The sequence below is a fragment of the Agelaius tricolor genome, unplaced genomic scaffold (genome assembly GCF_023055355.1).
Source record: "Agelaius tricolor isolate 1412-34295 unplaced genomic scaffold, bAgeTri1.0.p SCAF_9, whole genome shotgun sequence".
Classification (NCBI taxonomy): Eukaryota; Metazoa; Chordata; class Aves; order Passeriformes; family Icteridae; genus Agelaius; species Agelaius tricolor.
In genome coordinates, this window is record NW_027269269.1 from 41538449 (window position 1) to 41558909 (window position 20461).

The following is a 20461-nucleotide window of genomic DNA, read 5'->3' on the forward strand; positions in this document are numbered from 1 at the left end:
AAGACTCCTCTGATGCAGAAAAACAATCAGTGGTATTTCTAAGTTTCCATAACAGTTATGCTTCACTTCAGATAAGGAAATGGAGTTATTTGTTTTCTGAATGTTACATAAGTGATTTGTGAATTTGGAAGGTACAATCCGTGTTTTGTTTGAAGGACTCAGCACTGTTTCAAAGAAACCTGTTACTGTAATGTCTCCTGCTATGAATTTGTATATACACAAATATAAATAAACATAATATGAAAAAAAGCAATGAGTTGGTGTATTTGTTTCTACATACAATTCTACACAACAGCTGAAATCCTAGGTGGAACTAATACCTAACTAAAGCCATATTTTAGATATATAAGGATATTTGCTTAAGAATTAGTTGTCCTTGGCCAAAAGAAACCCCAATATTCCAAAACCATCATAGAGAGTAAAATTCAATATTTTTGAAAATAAAAGTTTATAGAATAAAGAAAGGAATAAAAGTTTTCATATCAACTTCTAAAATTCTCACACAGAAAATCTTGAATGTTAGCAGAGAATTTTACACACTGGAAGTGAAATTACAGTAAAATGATTCTGAAATTAGCCACACATCATATTAGATAAGAAACTTTTTACATTGAAATCCTTTCAGGTTCCCTATTCAGCAATTAAACATCATGGCAACATGCAGCAAAGAAGTTTCTGACCATAATTGTATCTTCCAATTAATTACTGTTCAGAAAGTAAAGACTGGGAACATACAGATGTATTTTCCAGTTGTTCAATTATTATAGAGTTTTACAACACCAATCCAGCATAATGTGTGTAGTGCTTGGTCAGTACATCCAAACCCATCATTAAGGAGAAAGGCAAATATTGTGATCCAGAATTGTATGTAAGCATTGTCTCACAATACAAAACATCTTCCAAATGAGAAGAGCTGCAAGTTTCTCTGACAGTGTCCTCAAATAATTAGTTTCAAGAAAGAGACTCACTTGAGTGAGCTGATAAAAAAACACAGCCCTGGCAATATCCAGCCTTCCTACTGTTCAGCAGGACATTTTCTTTCTACAATTACTTAAATTTCACTACTTAACAGGAAGACATTCAAATTTTTATTGTACTTCTACCTTGCAGCAAAACAGTAAATAAGACTGATGCTAAATAATCATGCACTGAGGAGTCAAGGTCATATCAGGTTAAGGTTTTGGATTTTTTTGTTTGCAGCTTGGTTTTGTGTGGGATTTTTGGTGTTGCTTTGGGTTTCTTACACAACAGATGAAAATAAATGCCATGGACTGACACTGGAAAAGATTGGCCAACTACTCCTTTGGCTTCAGGGCTGCTGCTGAGGGATGAATGAAATATGAGCCACCTGTAAAACTCAAACATGCTGGGGAAAATAAAAATACAAAATCCACATTTTAAGAGTCACTTTGTTAATAGTTTAATATAGTCCTGAGAGAAGACATATTAGCTAAATAATCCATTTTTCTATAGTTATTAAAGTAAATGTTATAAGGAGATTCATGAAGAGAACTGAACATGTAGAGAAAGAACTCTGAGTGTGGGCAACAGGTAAAACCAATCTTCTTATCCTGCTACTTTCGAATGCCCATACTAAACCCTTTGGTGAAATCAATACACAGCATGAGCTGTAAGAGTAACTCAGCACAAGGTATTATCTTGGGAAAGAGTGATAATAGCTACAAATAGTAGCCAACACAAATGTTGGTTTGGTGTTTTCTAGTTCTAGTTAAAGACATACCAAAACCACCCACCCCCATATGGAATGCAGCACAATACAGCATTATGCACTGCTTTTTGGCATTTCCACTCAAACCAACACAGTATGATTGCTGGGTTTCAGAAGGAATTTTTAGCTAATAACTCAAGGGAAAACATGGGGCTGCTCAAGAAACATCTAACAGACAGATTAAGAAGAATGGTTAGAGAAGAATGTCATTACCTGGAATAAAAATTAACTGACTATTTAAGCTAGGGAATTACAAGTCTGCCAAAACCCTCCTTATGAAAGTGTGAATATTTTGAGCAACCTGAGGAGAAAAGAGGAAGCCTCGAGAGTTACAAACTCTCATTAGACCTATGACAAATTAAACAGTACATTTACATCATGATTCATTTGCTTTTTGCTTACTGTTAAATAAACAGATTAATCAAGTATCATAACCAGTTTAAACGTTACGAAGTGGAAATAATTTCCTTATTGTTCCTCTCACAATAATTTGACTCTTTATCTGGGAAGTAAATTAGCTCTGAAATACACTGATATTCCAAAGAACAAAACTGCTGCTTTGCTTTGCATTTCAAAAGCAGTATCCTCATTGGATGGTAAATATTTATGCCTGTATAAATATAATTTATGTGTATGTCAGAAGAACATCCTGCATCAACTTATTGACTTTTTGCTTCCATTGTTTTGGAGTCTTTTCCTCCTCCCCCTTCAACTTGTTCATTGTTAGCTTCACAGTTTGGGGCTTTGTTTGCTTATTTTAGTTGTGTGGGGGATTTTTTTTTTAAGATACCATTGCATAAAAAATGAAAGATAAGTGGTTTATGTAAAACTCTAACCAGACATTTGAAAGCAATTTTTTCTAAGTCATGTTTATTTGTTTTAACATATTTCAAAAGTCCTAGCATAATATTATTATGGTGACAGCATAATCTGTTGAAAGATCTCTGCTCATTAGAGTCAATCACAATAAGGATGTCTAAGGCAAGGTTATTTGTATTGTTGGTGGGGTTTTTGTTTGTTTGCTGTTTTGGTTTTTTCATTGTGGAAATGGATATTGAAATTTTCAGGTTTGGGGTTTTTTTTCCAGAAAGAACAGTTAGAGATTTCAAGTCAGGGTCTCTGGTATTTTGTCATGCTACAAATAGGGCAGGTTTCAAGAAGAGTCTCATTTGCCTGATAATCAATTAAAATACTTATGACTATTAGTCTGCATAATAATGTCAACTGTTCTTGAACAGAAAATGCATGGTTTAAATTTAAATGTCTTGTCTGTAAATGAGATCTATTAATGAAGGTGCACAGAAGGAATGTATTAATGAGAGAAACCTCTGATGATGTTATTCTGACCTGTTCAAAGCAGTAATTGCCCTGGTCTTCTCTCTCCCTCTTACTAGACTAGGGACCAAATCTTATACAGTTTTCAAAGAGATATTCTGAACTTTTTGCAAGATACAAGGCAAGAATTGCAAGATCAGACTGCACCTGAAGAATGTTAAAAATCAGAATTCATTTAGAATCATTAAGATGTGCTGCTTCCACAAAAATTCTGAGCCTTGGAATGTTCACTGCATTAGATTTTAAAATGTAGCATAGATTTGCAACTGCCTCAAGTGGACATTATGCATGCACATCTTATATGAAAGGAAGTGTCACAACATCTGCTTTTTAAGCATCTTAAGCCTGATCCTTGAGCCATCCTTTGTCACATCTCAGAGTATAAGAACAAAAAAGGAAAATTAAAATAACATAGCAATATAAAGCTCGTATGTTATTAAAATTCTTTTATGACTGTTTACAACTCCAGGAGAGGACAAAGAAAGGCTGTAATTAAGAAGCAGCCTCTGAGGAGCATCACCTTCTAATACTAATCTACAATTAGTTACACCAGAATAATTGCTGGTCTTCCAGTATGAGTGGGCACATGGAGACTGCAACTACAGTGCAGGCTGGGGCAGACCTTTACAAATATCCTGATGGCAAAATGGGCTGGATTCACAACGTAAAGATAGTCTTGACTCACCTGTATGTTAACCACTGTCAGCACAACTAGAAGCAGGAAAAAGACAGAAAAAAAAAGGAAAAGAAAATATAGCAAAGAAAAAAAATAGATAGCAGGCAACAGTTTTTAAAATTGAAGCAAAACCATTGCTCAGAAAAAAAAGGGACTTTAAGGAATTGGTACTGTGACGGCACCTTTGCTGCAAGAAGCAGGTGAATTACAAAACAGCCACCAAAACCTATAGGAACAGAGCTGAGTTATGCAGGAAGGTGTTCCTCTTTTTTGTCATTGTTGTTCTTGTTATGTAAGGAGACAGGAAAAAATAAATCTCATAATATTGAGAGAACAGTTGTTTGTTGAAATTTAAAACATAATACAGAAAGAAAATAGACTCTAACAGAACGTTACTACAGCTTTTGAAAAAGCAGTTGTGGCCAAAAGAAGCCCTTTCTGCAGGTTTAGTTACTCCTTCCCTTGTACTTCTGAAGAGGACTTGCCTTAAAAATCAGCTTTAAGACACATAAGAAGAGCAACAATATTCCCTGATTTAAGCGGTATGATTCCACTCCCCTTCCTTCAGGTAATCATTCTCACCAGCCAGAAAGGCAAGAGAAAAGATTATGGACATTTGCTCCCTAATAACAGGTCAATTTTTTTAATTGGTCCTCCAATTCTCAGGGTTTAGTGCAGAAAATCTTTTCAAATAGCTGGGAAACCCAAGAACCACTAACACACTCCATTTCCTGGCAATGGGCACATTATATACATAACTCCACACACATATCAACCCATACATCAAAAACTCTAGTATGGAGCATATCACTGGAAAGTGATCCACTGCTTTTCCTGACTGTCCCTGTGGTGCAGGTGGGAGGAAAAGCTGAATTTTGGATGGTTTGTTCTGGTGGCACCTGAGGAAGGGATGATTACAAAATCAGATTGGTTATCTGTCATCACACATGATTTTTTTTTTTCAAATAACTTTGGTCAAAAGAGGTTAGGAAGCAAGTAAATAGTTGTAAAAGAATGGTCTAGAACTGTGAACCTTTGAGATTTAACTTCCAAGAAAAAGAGGTTCACAATGAACCATCCCCTTGTTCATTCCATTGTCTCATGCCTCTTTATTTGCAGTGGACAGCTAACCCTTCTTTGAAATTCAACAATTTGCTATATACACAGAGGCAAACATGACAGTATTCATCTCATGCTCAAAACATAAATAAATCAGCATCAAGACATGAATCAGCTGAAGGCATAACAAAACTGTGAGTCTTTCAGGACTAAACTAGCTAAGAATTTTAGATTTTTCTTGTGACACCAAGTTAACAGACAGAAAACAAATTTAGACTGATAAATGAGAATCAGAGCAGAAATTATTCCAGATTACATTATGGCTGCTTAAATCACGATAAAGTTTTAATTTGTTTTTCAGTTTTGAAATAATTCTGAAATACACTAGTTCTGAACTAGTGTACAAAATAATAAAAGCAATGTCATTTAGGTAGACACCTCTTTTTCCTTGATCAATGTTTTACTAAAAACATATGTTCAGATGAATTGCTCCTTTTCCTACCCCAAAGTTGCACATAACTGCTGGAATTAATTATGTATGCACACATTCATTTCTTAAAAAATATTATTTCCAAAAATAGTGTTTTAATTTACTGAAATATGAATGGATTTGAAGTACTACATTTCATGCTGTCATTGCATTGTACACAAAGAAGAGATACAGCTTTTTTTAGGGGCCAAGATGAAAATATACTGCACATATTGCTTTTTCTGCCTTTAAGAAAAAACTTCTTTGTCAAGGGAAAAAGTAAGCTTTGATCTCATAAAAAAACCCCAACCTGCTTCCATGTCTGTAAAGTGTTGTTACAACTGTTTGATGAAAGCCAAATATGTACAAACACTAAGATGATTCCTCCTTTCCCCCTCCAGCAATGCTATATGGAAATTCAAAATGACAAAAGCAAAACACAGACAAGAAACCATTAGAGATTACTTGCACAAAGACATTTTGAATTGGACATATGAAATTTCTCAGTAATGATTTTTCATTCCTTTTGGGTTTTTTCTTTAAAAGAAAAGAAACTTGCTCAAGTGATAAATGCTTTACATGGATCACCTATAAAAAAAGGGGAGAAGAATCCTCTGAAACAAGTAAAATTACACCTTTATCTGCAAAAAAATATTTGCCAATGTCATTACTCATTTTGTTTTGTTCCATTTCATTCCTTTACATGGCCACATTACAGAGGTAGCTTATTTCAATACTTGTTTTCTTATTTTGATCTTAATGGGAACATTTTATTGTCAGAAAACAACATATCCTTTGGAAACCTGATATGTCATGGTAACAGCAGGAGGGAGGAAAAGAGACAGAGCCCTAACAGAAGCCTGGTAAAAACTTCTCATGTCCCTGAGCCCAGCCTCACAGTATCTCAGACATGGATCACATCATCCCTTTATCAACTGGGAGATGAAAAAAAACACAAATCAAAAAACTTACTGAGAGAACACGACATGCACACAGCACCTTTATTAAGATAAATTTTATTAATTTCTACAAGCCTCTTCCTGTATTTCAGCTTCCAGAGGCAAGCAATTAATTTAGTTCTGTATTCTTATGTGCAGTGTACAAACCAAATAGCCTTCCATGTAGGAAATAAACTAAAAACACAGTCTCCTTCTGGTCTACAAATATAAAAGCAACTAGCAAATGCAAAAAGGAACTTGTACAATTTCTCTGAAAACTTCAATTATGTCTAGGCTAAACTCCACAAAATGAAAACTATTTTAAATGAAGTCATGACACTCTCTGCTTCATATTTAATTAGGAGACACCTTTCCAACCCTAAGTAGGAAAGCAGGATATTAATAAATAGTTTACTATACTTCTAAGACTCTAACAAGCTTAGTGCAATATTGATTTTTCTGTTTTCTTTTTTTTTTCTCTCACCAAACAGAACAATAAATTTCACATACTGATGAAATTTGCACAATTAATGCAAGTTTTTTTTACATCTATTGCAATTTATATGTCATTACTCTGGAATTCTTATCTGCCTGTGGGCTTTGAATAGCCATACAATCATTATGGTTGTCTGCAAAGTCCACCACTAAACTACATCTCCAAGAGCCACATCTGATAAACACCTCCAGGGATGGTGACTCCACCACTTCCCTGGGCAGCCTGCTCCTGTGTCTGACCACCCTTCCAGTAAAGAAATATTTTAATACTCAATCCAAATTTTCAGTGGTGTAACTTGACAGCATTTCTTCTTATCCTATCACTTGTTACCTGGCAGAAGAGACCTGGCTACAACCTCCTCTCAGGTGGTTATAGAGAGTGGTAAGTTCACCTCTGAGCCTCCTTCTCTCCAGGCTAAACAAAATGCATTGAAAAATGTAGAGTTCTAAAGAATTAACTATTCACATATTCAAGAAGAAATACATAAAAGCTGTTTAAGTACAGCTAAATAGTACACAAGGATAAAAAAAAGCATAGAAACACAAGTGAAGACTTATGGAAAATAGAATATACATTCACATAGCACTTTGGTATCTATCAATAACTACTACTTGGACTATGTTAGCTTAGATGAAAGAAAAATGTGAGTTATTGAAGTCCATCCATGTTCAGACTTCTGCACTTTTCCTTTCAAGCAAAATTATGCACAATTCAGGACTTGCTAAAATGGTGGCAGCCACTAGGAGCTACAATAAATAACCAGTCATGAAAATAAACAAACAAGAACAGCTCAGCTTGAGCTAAGTTTTTTGTTTGTTTTTAGGAGTTCAAGGTAAATCATGGAACCGCATGCTGCCAATCCAGCAGTGTATGTTAATACTGGTTAATGTTTTCCATCAGATATATATTTTTTCCCCAATAATATTTTGAAACAAGACCATACATTTCTCCATTATGAAGATAAAGGTTGTGAGCTTAAGCTACAAAAGGGCCGACTTATAATACAACTACCTAGATGATCCAGGCTTTCCTGCAGTATTTTGTATTAACAGTTAGCTGGATTAAAAAAAATATATATGAGAGGCTTGAGGGAACTATTTCATAGTCTAGAGATTGACTCTTAAATCAAGAGTGAGTGGATTACTAGATTGCTTTTAAATAATCTCTCTAGAAATGCCACTTGAGAAGATACTCTATGAAAATACCTTGCTTGCAGGACTTGCTCTGAATTTCACAAAAAGATCTCAATACTTAACCCAGCTGAGTAAAAGTTCTAAGCTTCTGACTGTAAAAAGACTGCACCAGTACTTTTGGCATGGTGAATAATCCTGTTCTCCTTAAGACATTAGTCACTTCTCCTGTTATTCCTCCTGCCCTGCACTTTTATGTAGCATATTAAGACAAAAGTAGTGGTTTATATTCAACAAGGCATTCCAACTCAAAAGGTATCTGTACTGTTTGGAAAAGAAAAAAAATCTAACAAAACCCCCAAAAAATCCCCTGCCAACAAAATTTGTTTTCTTTTCAGCCAGAAGTAATTTTATTGTGTTGATAAACTCCTTTTCTAATTTACTCCACTAGTATTTAGATCAGACAGTAGTAAGATGTTTTTTGCTGTGTGGGTGGTGAGAGAATGGAGAAGTTGCCCAGAGAAGCTGTGGATGCCCCATCCCTGGAATTGTCCAAGGCCAGATTGGATGGGGCTCTGAGCAGCCTGGTCTAGTGGAAAGTGTCCTAACCCACAGCAGGATTGTTGGGATTGATGACATTTAAGATGATCTTTTGGTTGTTTCCCTTCCAACCTACAACATTCTACAATTCTATGGAATTTCAAATTGAAGATCTCAAGAGACACCCAAGAAAGAAAAAGTCAACATTTATAACAGATGTTCTCATGCTTTGCTCTGCAGACTTTACTATTTCTCAGAAAAAGCAGAAAATACCTTATCTCTTCAAAGTCAATGCCAATTTAACTACAATGTTGTTCAAATTCTTATTCTAGCAAATTCCTCTGTGTTAGATTGATAGCCTCAAAAAATTAGGACAATGAGAAGATTCTAAGCTAATAACATCTTGTGAAAATAAGCTCTTGAACAAATAAAGACATCTTTTTTTTTATTCCAATGTCATCACAAAGTGTTATCTCAGCTTAAGCTACATTGATTTGGGGAATTAATGACACTACTGAGATGAAATCATTTCAAATTACTTCAACTGCATGCATTAAAATCCAAATTGGAATCTATGCCTAAGGATCTAATACGACAGACTTTTCCAAATACAAAATGTGTCCTGCACAGTCATGTCTCAAACCAACAACTCCTTACTGAGTAACACATGGGGTTTAATTCTATTTGGCTCTGCTTTGCCCAGAGAAACCAGTCTGAGAAAGAGCCATGTGCCACCAAAGGTAGGCTTGAGATTAACACAGCCCTCTGCACGCTCCTACACCAGCTCACTAGAGCCTGATTTTACTAAATTACTTGATTTGGATCACCTTTCTCTACCTCTTTAAAAGCCAGGAAGTATCATCAGGAAGAAATTTTTTGCTCTTTGGTAGATGGCTTTGGAGAAAATATTTTCATTTTTCTCTCAGCCCCTTCCAGACTAGTGAGTACAGACAGACTGCCAAAAGTAGAAGTAAAACACAGCTGGGTGTGGTAAGAGGCTGCTGCTGCTTCTTTTCAGCATTGGGGGTTTCAGAAATAAGTAACTTAAAACAAGTACTGACAAATGATCATCATCAAAATTGCATGTAACACAGTGAGCAGCAGGGAGAAGAGACAAAACTTTGACATCCACATCCTATTTACCCCTGCTTGAATGGGTATGCCCTATCCTTATTTCCTGCTCCTAGAACACAAAATTCTTGCACAGATTTAGTTTTTTAACAGGCACACCACTTCTGTAGACACCTGGCATTCAGGAAATGAATGACCTCCTGCAGTAAGCATTTCATTAGTGACACTGACAAACTCAAAAATCAACTTTACTCATCTGTTCTGTGACATGGCAGAGGCCAAGTTGTGCATGAAAACTGTATCTTATTACATGAACTTATTGTAGAAGGTACAACACAGAGACACCCCCCCCGCCAAAAAAAAGTTTATACTCTCTCTCAAAACGTAAATTATAGTGGAGACCTGAATGCTGGACTTCACTTTCATCCATAGATAAACTTCATATTTACTTGAAAATCTGAAAATACTTTTAATTTTCTTTAAGTTTTGCATTGTGTCTTTCAACGAGGGACACAGAGCACTAGAAGCAGAAGTGTGAGCAAAATCATCTCAAAAAGGCATTTCACATACCTTACAATATGAAGGCTCTTCTGAAGCACTAATGATTAACAAATTGTTCATAGACTGAACCAAGCTTTATGAAATTCTTAAAGTCACTGTAATATGTAACAGTTTAAAGCACTTCAAGTGTACATAAACAGAAGATATTAAAAGCCTTTTGTTTGAATCCAAGTTAACCACAGCAAAGGAAGTGTATGAGGGCTATGTTTCATTGCTTAGACAATGAATCATATGCAAACTAATGTTTACACACATGTAGACAGAAAAATTTGCATATGTGCATACAAAAATTTTTCTATATATTACAAAATTTCAAGAACTTAGCATAGTTCCATACTACCTGGCAAAAATATTCTGTCATTTACTCAAATATTAATTTTGGACCATGTCTGATGTTTAATCAAAACAGATTCTCATGTACAAAACTGTGTGTTTATATGCACAACTTCTCAGAAATTTAAGATATGTTTTTAGGACAGAACTTTTACAATGGTGCTTACATCCTGAATTAAGAAATCAACAAAAAATCAACTAAATCTAAAAGTGAGGTAAATCTGCTGATTTAAAACTTATTTGACCTTAGGGTGAAGAGAATCAAAACAAAATATACTTTAGTCTTTGGATTTATCTTTAATTATTTTTTTCCATAAAAGACACCCAAGTAAAACTAATCAATGCCATGTGTAAATAGCTTAATTATAATTCATTGCAAAGAAATTCTGAATCTTATAGCTGTGGAGAGAAAAATAACAAACAACTATGACAGGAGAGAATAGCAGCCATGTCCTGTAAAGTCAGAAATCCAGGTGTGAAAAAAGCTTTTCAAAATGATATTAGCTTGTCATAATTTCTGTAATAAATTACATTTTTGAATAACTGGAAAGAGAAATTCCTCTAAAAACTATGCTGAATGCTATAGTACATAGTACAGTTATAATATATAGTGTAGAGTTATATAAAATTATAATATATAGAGGCCTATTTCTGTCCTCCTCAAAACAACAAATAAAACAACAATAAAGGAAAAATGGAGGCTGTCATAGAAACAGAAATAGAGTTCTTATAGACTAAAGGTTTATTTTGCGACTTTGTTTATTTTTCTTTAGCAAGCCCTCACATTACATCAGGTACTATATTTGCAGACAAGTCTGCATGCACTCACGCATTGATAGTGGAGATGTCACAAGTCTCAACTGTGAGCTTTGCAAATCATACAATATGCAAGGCAACAGGTGGAGCCCTATAAGCAAAGTCTGAGACACTAGCAGAAGTTTCAACAACAGTATCCCATGACTACATGATGCTACTAAGCATAATTATAAATAAAATAAATAAAATTTATAGAATAGCATTCCCATCCTCAAAAAAAGAAACCAAAAAAACCCCAAAACACCCAACACCTTGTAACTGATGCAGAATGTCAGAATGCCTTGATATACCACAAATATCCACTGGCAATGCAGTCACAGCCAATACCCAGCAGATGTGGGTACAAACTAAGGAAACATCAGCATTACTCTGAGAAAAAAAAAACGAAGTGCCACTCGTGCCAGCTACCTTGATTAAGGCTATTCCCTTGACAATGCTGGAAAATCCCACCTGGATTTCACTCCATGAACACAGCTGCAGCAACTGCTGGTTCTCCAGCAGTTCTGAGGATGCTGCTGACTATGAAGGTTTCTGTTTCAAGGTTTCTGCCTTGAGAGGTCACAGTATGGACAGGGATGCACCACCACATATAGATTGCTGCCTCTAACAATGTTATTTATGTATTTAAATAACATACATACACGTATATCGCTTTATTCACTATACTTCCAAGGAGGATGTACAGTCAGCCCACAGAACAAATTCCTAATATTGGGACATACTTAATTTGTAAAGAGAGGTGGGATAAGACAGGTCTGTGTGTGTGATTTAGTTTTGAATTATGAGACAATCTCTCTCTCTAATTGTTTTTCTCCCAGCCACTCTCATGTGTTTTGAGGAAGTGTAGAAATGAAGCTTGCTTCAATCAACTCTAAATGAATAAATATTAACAGTTTGCACCTCTAGACCTTGCAGAAGAGACTGTCAAAGTGATTTATGAAGCCTAATATATAAATTTGGATTCTTCCCACTGCCACTGCCCAACCCAAGTTGTGAGTGGGGTTGCACATGGGGTATATAATGCTACAAAGTTGTAGGTGGTCTATCACTAAGTCTCTGAGAAACTGTAGGCGAGATTTCCGATTACACCCTTGCTCTCTACTTTAAAGTGAACATAATTGTTTTCTGTCAGGCTGCCATGGAATTAAAGCACCTGCTGGATCTGGCAGCACATTTGTCACCTATCCTAGGCAAGCATATTAAGAAGGATGACTTCAAACTACCTCTCCTAAAGCTGCAGTCTGTACCAAGTGAGCACTTCAAGGTTGTTTATCCAGAGGAGCTGACTCAAGTGAGCAAATTTGAAGAGCATATGCTCTCCCAAGGCCACTCTCTAGGTGATGGTCAAAAAAGTCACCCTGTAACCAGTGCACAGATGTAAGATGCACAAGAAAGTGAACAGAGGAAACTACCAAAATGCAACATGTGCCAAAGAGAACCAAACTCGCTTAGGTTTAAGCTAAATATCCTGTTCTTGACGCAATTTCTTTTTCATCTAGAATAGGCAGCAATAAAAATAGTAGTTCAGATTCTGTTTAAAGTATCATTCCTATTTATATTGTCAGTTATGCTGCACCATTTTTATTTCAGGTTTCTAATGCATATTATTAAAGAAAATGGTACACCTTTCTCACACTGATATTGGTGCCACTGATACAGTTTTTGTACCATTCCTTTTCCTGTTTGTCAATATTTTTTCAAGAGCCTGCTGTTATGAAATTCCTTAGTTTAAAAGTAAGTTTCTGAAAAAATATCTAAGTTTCTCTCTCAAAAATACTCCAAGGAATAGATGATGCATGTCATTTCACTAAAGAAGGTAGATAAAAACTGCTGTGTAAATTAACTAACAAGTGGGAAAGAGGAAACCTAACAGACAAATTAGAGAGTAGTGAAACAGGTGAATGTCAACCCAATTTTCAGTCAATATTCATGATAGCAAAAAAATGTTCTAGTTATTTCAAATAACTTCCTAACTATATACATCTATATAGTCTCAAAAATTGTTTTTCAGGGAGTGAAACTTGGTCTCTGGAGTCTTAATTAAGAGTTGTTTTACTACGGGAGAGTCATGAAAAATAGTGCTAGAGGTTCATGTAGCAACTAATCTCCATTTAAATCAATGGATTAGAGCTTAAGCCAATTTCAAATTTAAAAAAACAAAAAAAGAACCAAGGAAATGATTGTTAGCAAGATGAAAAGCAAGACCCTATAGGGGCATAAACCAGTTAGCATTTGTTCTATGAAGGATCTCAAGGACCCAAAATGCTATTTAAGGCCCTTTGGGTATGTATATTCTGGGCAACAAAACAACTACCCTCCCTTGTCTAAATCTAGCACACAGATGTATCTTGCAAGATAAGGAGAGACCATGAAAACAAATCCACTGAAGAACTGGCATTGCTTTTTTACATGTCCTGCAGGCTTTCCCTAAGGGCAAGACAGATGCAATGAACAAGAAAAATACAAAAGGAACATTTAAAGAAAAGCACTGACCATTGTCTAGAGCTTGTCTTCAGGAGCAGAATGGAAAATGAAGCAAAAAGAAAATTCAAGGATGTAGAGACAGCAGTTTTGTAGTGGTAAGTTCAAATATTATTTTCAAGAAATTTATGTGAGTCTTTATTTGCACTGAAGTTAAACCTTGCTGGGTAACAACAGTGGTTGCTTTCTTTTCAGGGTGAGATCAGAAGATTCCTTTAATACTCTAGAACTCTTATAACAACTTCCATTAGTCCTTGTTTAGTGCTTGAGGAATTATGCTCAATCTCAAGCACTTTTGTTATTTTGTAGGGGACTAAAACTGACAATTAAGAATTTTAGTCTGAGAGAAGTTTTTTATTTTGGATTTGCTTTCAAATCCTGATATTAGGGAGGGCAGAGATCTACAGCCCTAAATATTTTTGCATATATTTTTCTGGTTTTCAGTTAATTAGATGTGTATGGTACTTCAATATCACTGTAACTACAAACAAAACACTTGAGTAGGGAGAGAGAGTTTTTTCTTATTATTTACAATTAAAAAGACTACTTTCACTATTGAATATACACACATTGTAACTGCTTGAGCCTATAATTGTCATTAAAGTTCAGATATGTGCATGTGCATTGTCTATGTCAAGGCCTTAATAGGAAATTAGTAAAGAAAGAAACCCCTTAAGAAGCACACGTACTCCCAATTAAAGCATTGTGCAGAAGAACTTGAAATTTTGGTGACTTCCTAAAATTCTGTGTCAACTTCTGACTTGTAACTGGGCCATCTCAGTATTAAAATCTGTCTAAAACAGGAGCTCGGTTGTACAAACTACAGCTAAGTTGGCACTGTTGCTCTCTACCTGCTCTGAAAAAAAGAAAATTTAGACACAGCAAAAGTTCCAAAAGAATTGCTACTTTTTTACTATTACTATGAAACAAACTGGCCTTCCAGAGAATGCATTCACTGCCACAAGACATTTATCATTGTTATTCTCATTTTCAGCCAAGCATATGGAGTTTCTTCTTTCCTAGGTTAAGTCTTCCATGCTAGATGCAGGCATGAAGCCTGAGAGATCACCTGGAAATCTGCACATAAAACCAAAACACAGACTGGAAGAAAGAATGCTCCCAAAGGTTTTTGTTACAAGGGAACCAATTTACTGAAAGGACAGAAATTTCCTATTCACATTTAACTTTGCATACACACTCATTGCCAATAGAGGGATATAAGTAAGTGGGAAGAAAAATAAAAGTCTGCAGTGAAAATTAAACATCCAGAAAGACAAAAAATAAGTATTACGACTTTGAGGATTTTGGCAGAGGTTTCTTAGAGATACATGTAAGAAGGACAGAGAACCATCCAGTGTGAAAAGTGAGAAAGATGAGAGAAAGCCACAATCAGTGTTTGGTGCACAAACTTCTGTCAGCAGGAATCTGCTTGCATGTGTAGAGCCCAAACGATGCTCCAACATGTGTGTAATTAAATATTATTCCAGATCTTCAAAGAGAAATTCCAGGATATATTTGAGAATACAGATTTCCACTCCTGACACCACATTTTTATAAGAGGTTTCTTTTTCCTTAAGGTGAGCAAAGCATTCAGAAAATAGGGTGTTTCTTTGCTGGGTTTTCGGAGACAGGAAGTACAGATTCTTAATGGAAGGATCTAGAGAAGCACAGAGGCACCTGGAATGCCTTCTCCAGGCACTGTGAAAGAAGATTTCCACTCCCTCCCTCACCCTACAGGAGGCTTCTCCTTCTTACCTTTGGCATTCACACAAACCTGCAAGTTAAAAACTCATTTGTCACTGTATTTGCTTAATTAGATAGCATGTTGCAACATGCATTTTAAGTCTGCAGGACTGCCAGCATTCCGAATTTATATGTTTTCTCCTCCAACAGTTATTACAATCTTTCCACCTTTTTATATATAGCAAACTATAATGTAGTTACTGAACCATTTGCAGTACTCAGAGATACCCAATATTAATTGCTCAATCAGCCAGCATTGACACACTGGATTTAACATGCCACATTGCATTACTGATTATATTTCTAATCTTACTAAGTCAATCTGGGCCAAAGACACCTGCAGTTTAGCTGCAGTATTTAGTAAACACCTGCTTCCTTAACTATTACAGTATCACTAGTTTGAATGGAAGCACACACCTCATACCTTGAACACTTTGGTGCCTGATTGCACACTTCATAAATATTTATTTCATTAACTCTTGTTTTTTTTTCTTCTCAAGAGTGAAGCAAACAACCTACATTTTCTTGGAAATAATACTTTTACTAGTATTGCATATGGTGAATTAGTTTGTTCTGCACCGAAATTGCTTCAATTCTTTTTAAGAAAATCAGCACAGTATTTTCTGAGTTTACTCCTAATACAAAGAAAAAGAATATGTACCAGTATAGGTAAACTTAAATCCAGTGTCACCATTGTCTTATGTTCTCCAGGTTTTTAATCAGAAAATGCAATGTTAAATACACCACTACGGAAGAAGGGCAGTATATATCCAACAGTCCCTTTCAATTTTATATAACAAAACATTTAACCACAAAGGTAGAAAACAGCACTAAGCTAAAATGTCTATAATTTGTAAGTGTTACATTATCAGAAAACTGAGATGGTGATTTTGTAACAGGCTTTCAGCATTTTTGTTCCCATTGAGACTATCACAAATGACATATAGAACTTGTCAGACCACATTACAAAATTTTTTACTGTCAAGTAAAAACTGTTTTGCAAAGAAGTTAAACAACTGAATGTGGCAAAGAACAGGCAACATAAATAGCTTTGGAATTTTCCATAAAGCTAAGAATATTCAACTTTTAAGATGACTTCATAAAACTAACTTGCTGATTAAATTAGACTAACAATTGAACTTTCTTGTAGCAACTGTGCTTAGGAAGTAACTAAACAGTTTTATTTTACAGCTGATGGACCAGAAGAAAGTACCACTAAGTCTTACAATTTCTGTGCTTTGATAGCAGCATGTGTGTCCTGTGTCTGTGATTTGTCCTTGCCTACCTCATTAAGCACTAAGAAGCAATTAAATAGATCAACTGCTTCCAGACTATTTCCTGACAATTAATAACTGAAATAAGCACAGAGCTCTCTTTAGTAAATTCATTGTTACCCTACAAAATTTAAGAGAGCAAAAGAATAGAGATGAAATACAACTCAGCTGCATGAGCCACAGCTCACCACCTGACAAACTTGCAAAACAACAATTAAAATACTAGTCTGAGTTGTAGAAGTTATTTCTCATACACTTAGAAACCATCTTGGTTTTATTTTCTTGTCTTACCATACATCTTGCAGACAGAAAAACAACGCATATTACCTTTTGTAATAAATCTATAAAAGCATTTATGCTCCAAATTTCAGCACAGTGATAAATAGTGTGGATAGAAGACGATGTCAGATCATTTTATTTCCCCGCCACGCATTCTGTAGATGAGAAAATGAGAGACTTTTTCCTGAGATTACTTACCCATGAAGTTCAGATAGCTCTCTCCTCCGAGTGCATGAGTAATGAGACGAATCATTTTATGAAGCTGGATCCCACGATCAATAACTGGCGTCAGAGGCATGAGCACGCTCATGTTTGTGTACATCTCTGCATCCATCAGGCGAAAGGCCAGGGTCTTATCACCAACCAGTGCCTAGAACAGTTCAGAAAGACACTGAAGAAAACCCTTGGGTGTAATAGAAGTGTTTCTAAGTTTTGGTTTTTTTTAAAACAAGGGGTTTATATCGTAGGGGGAGATCTTGCAAGATGACTGCATGACCCAGTCCCTGTTCCTGAAGGAAACCACCAATGATCATCAGGTCATGGTGATGCTACATTCTGATGACTGCATCTGTGCATTGTGTGACGTGCCATATTGATCTGCTCTGCTGCCAAAACCTGAGGCAGAGATGTCCATGAGCTGAGCCTGGATTGGCTGTCAGCCCCAGTTGTCTGTTTTCCCCTTGCAACCCTCCCCATTGTTACTGGGGCTCCTGGGCTGATGGGATTCAGTGTATTATGGTAACAGACTAGCAGATAACCCTTGGTCCTACATTTCGCCTAATGGGATCCTAGTACTTTCAAGAACTTTTTCACCTACAGATATCAAATGTGAAGTATCAGCATCAACTCAGTAAGTCACAGCTGACCAACCATTTGGGAATTTTTATAGCAAACACACAAAATAGGAAAGCAAACACTTAAAGTAAAAGTTCCTGAAATATAAAAAAATAAATGGGCATAGAAAAACCCCTCTGATTCAGATATGCAGAGTGAGTATGAAACATTGACTTATATGCAATCAAGAATGTGATTGGTTTTCTGTGATTTCACACAAAAGAAAAAACTGAATTACTAACTTGCTAGTGCTCACTGCTACTAGAGAAAGGCCACAAAACACTGTTCAATGTATTAGCAGGCAGGTAGTGGACAACGTTTTGGAGCATTTATATTTAAAGAGCTGACTTTTGTCCAATTAGACCAATTCTTGTTTCATGCTCTTGAATGAAAACTTACTAAATTCCAGAGATACAGAAAAATTGTAAACAGGTCTAGCTGAAAAGCATCATCATCGTTTCATTTTCCAGCTGACAATATAACAGCATATATAGATTACTCCCTTAAGTAAAAAAATACTCTATTTAAAGGAAAAAAAAAATCCTATGTGACAATGACAAGACTGAAGACTGCAATGAACAACTATTTTCTGGATTCAGAATGTGGCATTTGTTAGTGCCATTTAATATCCCCTAATCTTTCCATTGGAAGAGCAGCTAAGTGTTTCCCTATTCATGTTTTCTGTGGCAGCTGTGATTTTATAAATGGATATATTTCCCCCTTCAATGATGTCTTTGCTGCCCCAAAGAATCTTATTCTGTTTAGTTTTTTTTTTCTGATGAAAATCAATCTTCACCTGCTATTCCTCTCCACAGCTTTTTTTTTTTTTTCCAATTATGCCGCATATCCTTTAAAATACAGGACCAAACCTGTCTCCAACACTGAAGATGCACACAAACCAGGAAAGACTGTAGAGGCATGCTGATTGTGCTCTTTGCTCCATTCTGCTCAGTAATTCCAGGACTGCATCTGCTTTTTTGACAGCTATTAGATTTGCAGTTGCTATTTTCACACTCTTCTTATAACCACAAGGCCTACTATTCTGACTGGCAACAGTCAGCTCATAGCCCATTACAGTATATTAGAAATCAGGATTGTACCCTCACATGGATCACTTCAGGCATCTTCAGGGTGAATTTTACCCACACTTTTTGTTTCTATAGCCTACTTTTCACATATCAGCCTGATGCACATCTGTAATCATTGTTTTCTTCTAATTAAAAATAATGAGATTTTTTTTCTCCTAAACATGACATTTTAAACAGAAAATGCAAAGTGATATGGAAAACAACTCAATTGCTAAAAGTCACCATGAAATAAAAGAACAGCAACAGTAATGTTCTATGCTGTGCTTTAGGGTGAAGAATCAACTTTGATGAAAGCAGCTTATCACAGAATAACATATATTTTCAAGTAATTTCTGAAGTTCTTTATCAGGATCATGCATTAAATGAACACTGTAACAGACTCTGAGATTAGAGTGTAAGTTGGCACACAAAATGAATTGTAAACTCAGAGTGCTCTTTTTAAAATATACAACTTGTTTTGGACGTTTCTGTTGACATTTATTGCAGAAAGTACAGGAAATGGAATATCAACCTCTATTATATAAAGGAAAGATAGGTTATTAAATAAAATATAAATTTTTTAATGAAAGGTTTAAAGATGTTAATTGTACAATTCCCAAATTACATGTTTTCTGACTCTTCAGAAACAAGGGTTAAAAGGATTGTGGGAGATGAGTGTTATCCAAACTCATCATTACTTTTTCTTTTTTTCACACACAGAACTATTATAATTGCTGTGCTTTGAACCAAACTGTTACAGCATATTTCATTTAGGTCTCAAAAGAGTATGATTTCAATCCTTCCAGAGAGGAATGTCTTTCATGAAGGGAAAACAAGTCACAAACAAATTTTTAAAATTGGTGTATCGTTTATGCTTATCAGAAGTCATGTTACAATTTACTTAACGGAAACTGCATGGATTATACACCTTCCTGTCTTCTTTGGCAGGCAAAATAAGAAGCTTCAATTCATTTCTTAAAAACAAAACAAAACTGAAAGCCAATATTACCCACGGACTCCAGGGAGAATTCTTTTACTAAAATTAAGGATCATAAAATAAAACCACAGCAAAACAACAACAAAAAAACCAAACAAAAAACCACAAAAACCTAAACAAAACAAACAAACAAAAAAGTACAAAAAAATGAGCACTAGTCCAAATCTACCCATTTCTGAAATTCTTGCCATCTTCCTCAACTCCCTTCTCATTTAAAAAAACCAAAACAAACAAATCACCAAACTTCTAAACAGGACCTTTCCCTTGGTTATGAACAAGCAAACAACTGAAAATACCTGGTCGTGACTCTCTGCATAAGCAATGTATTTTTCTTCACACCGTCTGTTTGTCAATGTATGCACAATATTGCCCATATTCCAGTCTTCATCTTTCAGCTCCTTAATTATCTACAGAAATGAAATAAAGATCACTGAAAAACTGCTTTACCTAAAAACATGCAACATTATCTTGGCACAGAAATTTCCAGTGGACTGTGAACTGTATTCTCATGCTCCCAAGTTTTGAAGTGATGAGCTCTCTCTGATAATCCAAAGAGCTGTCTTTTTCTTTTTCTTTTCAACTTTCCCACATAAATATAATACCTAGAATACTTGGTTTCTCCTCTACCTCCCC

General features: G+C 35.5%; 1 protein-coding gene across 1 annotated transcript in view; it reads right to left on the bottom strand.

Moving 5' to 3' along the window:
* GBE1 (1,4-alpha-glucan branching enzyme 1) overlaps positions 1–20461 on the bottom strand; it is a 137536-nt gene that overhangs the window by 25960 nt on the left and 91115 nt on the right. The window contains exons 11-12 of the mRNA XM_071433711.1: positions 20125–20235; positions 17129–17300 (exon numbers count right to left, since the gene is read on the bottom strand). Of these exons, the coding sequence (XP_071289812.1) occupies positions 17129–17300; positions 20125–20235 (283 nt within the window). The remainder of the gene's footprint in view (positions 1–17128; positions 17301–20124; positions 20236–20461) is intronic.